Source organism: Erithacus rubecula, assembly GCF_903797595.1.
Source record: "Erithacus rubecula genome assembly, chromosome: 4".
Taxonomy (NCBI): Eukaryota; Metazoa; Chordata; class Aves; order Passeriformes; family Muscicapidae; genus Erithacus; species Erithacus rubecula.
In genome coordinates, this window is record NC_136686.1 from 44,861,582 (window position 1) to 44,866,581 (window position 5,000).

General features: G+C 38.6%; 1 protein-coding gene across 14 annotated transcripts in view; it reads left to right on the forward strand.

The window, feature by feature from the left end:
• Positions 1-5,000, forward strand: part of FOXP2 (forkhead box P2) — a 394,702-nt gene that overhangs the window by 350,104 nt on the left and 39,598 nt on the right. For all 14 annotated transcript variants that reach the window (XM_079304705.1, XM_079304713.1, XM_079304714.1 and 11 more), the window contains 2 exons: positions 1,816-1,903; positions 4,233-4,316. In XM_079304705.1, coding sequence (XP_079160831.1) covers positions 1,816-1,903; positions 4,233-4,316 — 172 coding nt within the window. The remainder of the gene's footprint in view (positions 1-1,815; positions 1,904-4,232; positions 4,317-5,000) is intronic.

The following is a 5,000-nucleotide window of genomic DNA, read 5'->3' on the forward strand; positions in this document are numbered from 1 at the left end:
CTTAGCTGTCTGCTTGCTTACTCTCACGTTATCCACATGTGCCTGTGAGCATACACAGGTGAGCATATGTGCACCTGGAAGCACAGTGTACTGGTGTGTACTGGTCATAGTGGTAATGATGCAGAGGTAAAATCTGTCTTCAGACTTTTCTCTGGCAATTTTATACCCAATTAGCAGAAAGTATTAAACCATTACATTAACAGGCCATGCACCATCATGCCTGTGTAATTGAGGGAGTAAAATTCTTCTGATTCAAAATTTCAGGAAACAAGTGAATGGTTCTGAGCAATTACCTGCTTTTTTCAAACTGATTGTACATTTTAGTATCAAGAGGAGGGATGAAGTCAGTTCCTTTGAAAATAAATAAATTATAAGTTCTAAGACTTGCATAAATGAAATGTGTCCTTGGTGATGCATGAACATAGTATAAACTACCAAGCAGGTTATATGTATATTCTTAAAGAATTTTATATTAAAAGAATGAACAAAACCTTTCACAATTACTTATATCTCTTCCTCAGCCATTTCTGTTTCAAGAATAGCAGAACATTTTGCTCACCTGAAAACTCTATCATAGGGTCCTAAACCTGTGAAGTCATGATTTAAAAGACACAAATTTAAGTAGAAGTGATAGAGTCACTCTATTTTTCCACTATTTCTGTCAAATACGTTTTCTCCATAGATTAACAATCAAATGCACAGTTCTCTGATTAATTCTGCTAGAAAAGAAAAAGGAGAAGATACATTTCCTCCATGGTACAGATAACTTAGTTCTTGTGAGACCATCTGTGACTGTAGTCCTTGTAAAGCTTACCCCTCATGCCTACAGTGGAAATAGCCGGTAAATCCACATTCAAAGGCAGAACTCCTTTGCTCCCATTCCTTTTTTAACCTGATCCTTATGTTTTCTCCTCCGTGGAGCAGAAAGCCCACTATTAAAGCTCCAAAAGGGACTTCTGTGATCCTGGAAGAGAGAGAGAAGAAAATGACCACATTGTCCTTCAAAAAAACATTATTAATTGATCTTTGTTAATTTATGCTAAATTGAAATATCTGGGGGACAGCCACTTGTGTCTGGGCTGAACTTCAGTTTCAGGCAGCTGTTCAATGAGGTCCTTTTTCCCTGATGCAGTGTGTTTTTGTTTTGTTTTGCTAAGTTCACGTGTGTAGCCTGAACCTTTCCCAGAAGGCTTGCTGTGTTAATAAGGTGCATAGCTGGTCCTTCCCCTCTCTTTACCTCTCACATTTTTCTTCATACAGGGAGGGGGAAATTACTACCATCATCCTCAATCTACTTCTAGAAACTGCATTGAAATTTGGCTATTCCCCTACAGCTCTGTTTTTGGGTAGGGGTAATGGATGTTCTCTTGTTGCTTAATGATTAAAGAAGAGCAGATAGAGAAAAATCTTAACAAAGTCTACATTAATTCTCAGTAGTTCAAGCAGCTTAAAAGCAATTATACCTTTTGGAGATTAATTTTTAAGGTGATTCTCTTCATCTCCATCAACAAAAGGGAGTGGAAATAAATTCAGTCATTCTAACAAGTATTCATAACTGGTTGCATTGGCCCTTAGATGGCATACATGACCTGGGAGATAGAAACTGGGTATCTGACAGTCCTCACTGGGAAATTTTGTAGTACTAAATGAAATAATCAGTTTTGTTATTTTGTATTGTTGTCTGTATGGCATGCTCTAACTAGGTCTTTCTGCACAACTCCCACTGGAACTAATGGAAGCCATATGTGCAGGAGAGAAAAATGGACTCATAAAGATATTTTCCTCATCTTAACACTGTCTTACTTCCTTCTCTAGGCACCTTAACAATGAACATGCGTTGGATGACAGAAGCACTGCTCAGTGTCGGGTGCAAATGCAAGTGGTTCAGCAGTTAGAGATACAGGTTTGTTATATGGATGCATTATCCTTTACTTATTTACTGTTAACCTAAACTAAATTGAAAACACTTGCCTTAGTGACTCTAGCTTAAAGACATATGTTTCTTACATTAAATTTGTTGATGTTCATGAGCAAGCAAGGGTTTTTTACTTAAAGATTTTTCACATTATAAATTATGCAATAATTATCTAACATCAAGATTGTCTACGGTATTTTGCTTGAACTTAGACTCTAATGTTATTCATCACGAATGAAAAATGCAGTCCCTGGAGTAAAGACTGGATCCAAGCCATCTTCACTTTTTAAAATGCTGGCTCAGGACCCCTCTTCCTTTTTCCCCTTCTGACCCAGTGCTTGTCTGTGCTGTTCTGTGGGGTAAGAGAGTAGCAGAGCATATCTCCACCCAAAATGACTCTCAGCCTGATAGGGAGCCTTTTTCTGCAAGCCAGAAGGTGCAATGTCAGACCCACTGAGGGAGGTGTCCTGTGCATGCTCTAACCATCAGAGGTCACTGCAGGGATGTGCATGCTCCCTCCTGCTCCTGCAGGGAGTGAGGGATACCCCTGGGGTCTCCCACTGTTGTGACTACACATTCCAGGCTTCTGAGGTTGGGCACAAGCCCCAGGGTGACCATGCAGGACACTGGCACCTCTCTGTCTCCTGCACACACAGAGACATGGGGGGCATGTCTCAGCAGCCCCTGCCCTCTTGGGACTGCTCAGAGGAGCTGAGGGATGCAGCAAGGAACTAAGATTTTTGTCCCTGTTTCTTGCCATATGTAGGGCGAGAAGCACCTTTCTCACCTTTTTGGAATATTGTCTCACAATTCTCTTTCATGTAAGAATGCTTATTTCAGTCAAGGCTTTTTTGGGTCTTTTTCACTTTAATGCTGGAAATCCAAAACAATGAGAAGATTATACAATAATGTAATTTGCTGTCATTATTTTTAAACCAAGTAAAGATGCTATTTCTTTTATTTACACAATAGTGCTAGTTTAATTTATTTGTTAGATTTGTTAGGAATTTATGTCATGGCAAATATTCTGTCGCTAAAACATTACACACAGTATGAAGTTACATGTAATATGAAGAAGAAACCTTCTTCCCATCTCTTGCCTCAAATGTTCTTTTACTGAAGATGCACAGATCAAGTTAAATACCTGCAATACTAAATATAGTTACTTCTTAAAATTACTTGCAAGTTGTTTTCCTTTGTCTGGCCTCAGTCTGCAGGTGTATGAGCAGCAACTTTCTGGAAAATGGTAGTATTGAACATTATTGCAAATAATGTTGAAATCGTGTTGTAGGTACCAATAACCAAATCACTAGAGCAAAATTTTGAACATTTCTTCTTGTAAGCCAGTTTGTGAACAAAGAAAAAATATTTTTCTGTTGTAAAACACTTTTTTTTTTCTTTTATATTCCGCTATTTTTATCAACAAATTGCATATTGGAAGCATTTCTTTCTGCTTTGTTTTTTGTTTTTAATTTGGTACCTTGTTTGAATCTGAAACTACAAGTATGTACCTGTTATATGATCAGAAAATGGTATCAGTTAGGAAAAAGTAGAGGTTTAAGTAACACGATGTTTTTTAAAGCAGCGTAAGGGCTTCATAGGAGCTGTTTACCATTTCCAAAGGCCAGGCTGTAATCTAACAGTTGAAGTGAAGATTTAGCTTGCAGTGTGACCAATTATGCCATTTTTTGCTTTGTCTGGCTGCTAGTGAAGTAGGGTCCATCAGTTGTAATGAGACCCAGTGCAGTGTCGATGCCGACTTGATGGCAGAGTTCAGTGTTTCACACTGCCTGGGCTCTGTCACTCTATTGAATTAGATTGATGATGGCAGATTGCAGGGGGCACTAACTGGACCTCAGTGGGAAAGGATGAAGTGTGTAGTCAATCCTGGCAGGCACTGTGCTTTGAGGACCCTTCACCCCCTCACAGCTGTTGGCACTAGTCCATTGCTAACAGTGTCCACAGGACTTTAAAGAGACACTATGGGCCTTCTAATTTATGGTCTTAGTAACTTGTTACCGTCGAGGCAACTGTGACCTCAATTCTCTTATTGACAAAAAGATGAAGTGCTATTTGTTTTCTATGACCTTTTAACATATGAAAGGCTATAAAAGTTTTTGTTGGGTTTTTTTTTGCTTCTTTTCTTTCTCTCTGTGCCCAAAGTTGAATTTCCTCTTAGATAAGTTTCCACTGACACAGACTTTTATATGCAGGAATCATTACACCAAGACAAGCTCAATGATAAGATGTATCACTGCAGTGAAATAGCTGTATCAGTCATTTCTAAAATGCTTCTGATCCCACTCTTTCTTAACAGCTTTCTAAAGAACGCGAGCGTCTTCAAGCAATGATGACCCACTTGCACATGCGACCCTCGGAGCCCAAGCCATCTCCAAAACCTGTAAGTGCATATTGCTTTATAAACAGTAAATAGGTCTACGAATGTAGCAGGCTAAGAAAATGAACAATTTAGTGACAGTTGGAAAACAATGAGTGTGATGAAAAATACGGCAATGAAACGAAGGTAAAATGCAATATCTTGTCAAATTGTATGTTTTTTTAAAAGTAATGCTATCTTTTGCAAAATCTATCCAATCTACACCATAGGTGACACTAAACAAAGTACACCTATAAGTGTCCAAATCATTGCTTTGAGACTGAAACTGGAGAGAATATCTTTTTGTGATAGGTTTAGAGATATTAAAAGGAAATCCACTTTGAATGATTTGAAGTTCATTGACAGTAAGAAGTAAATGTAACGTGAATGTAGGTACTTAGGAAATTTCACAAATTGCTTACAAGAGACACAAGTAAATGATTTGTTATTCTTAAATGAACAAAAATGTTCTTTTATGCAGTGAATTGAAGTAATTGTAAACTTGGGCGGGGGAGGAGTTAGTAGTGTTAATTTTTGGCAACACTGCATTGTTGTGCATCCACTGTGATGTTGTTGGGGTTGGTACAGGCACTGAAAAGTCACTGTTGCTCCCAGCTGCTCCACGATGCTGCATTGGGAACAAAACAGTTGTGCAGCTGGATCTGCATCCAGATCCAAGCTCCATTAAACTCTGTGTGGCTTCTTGTA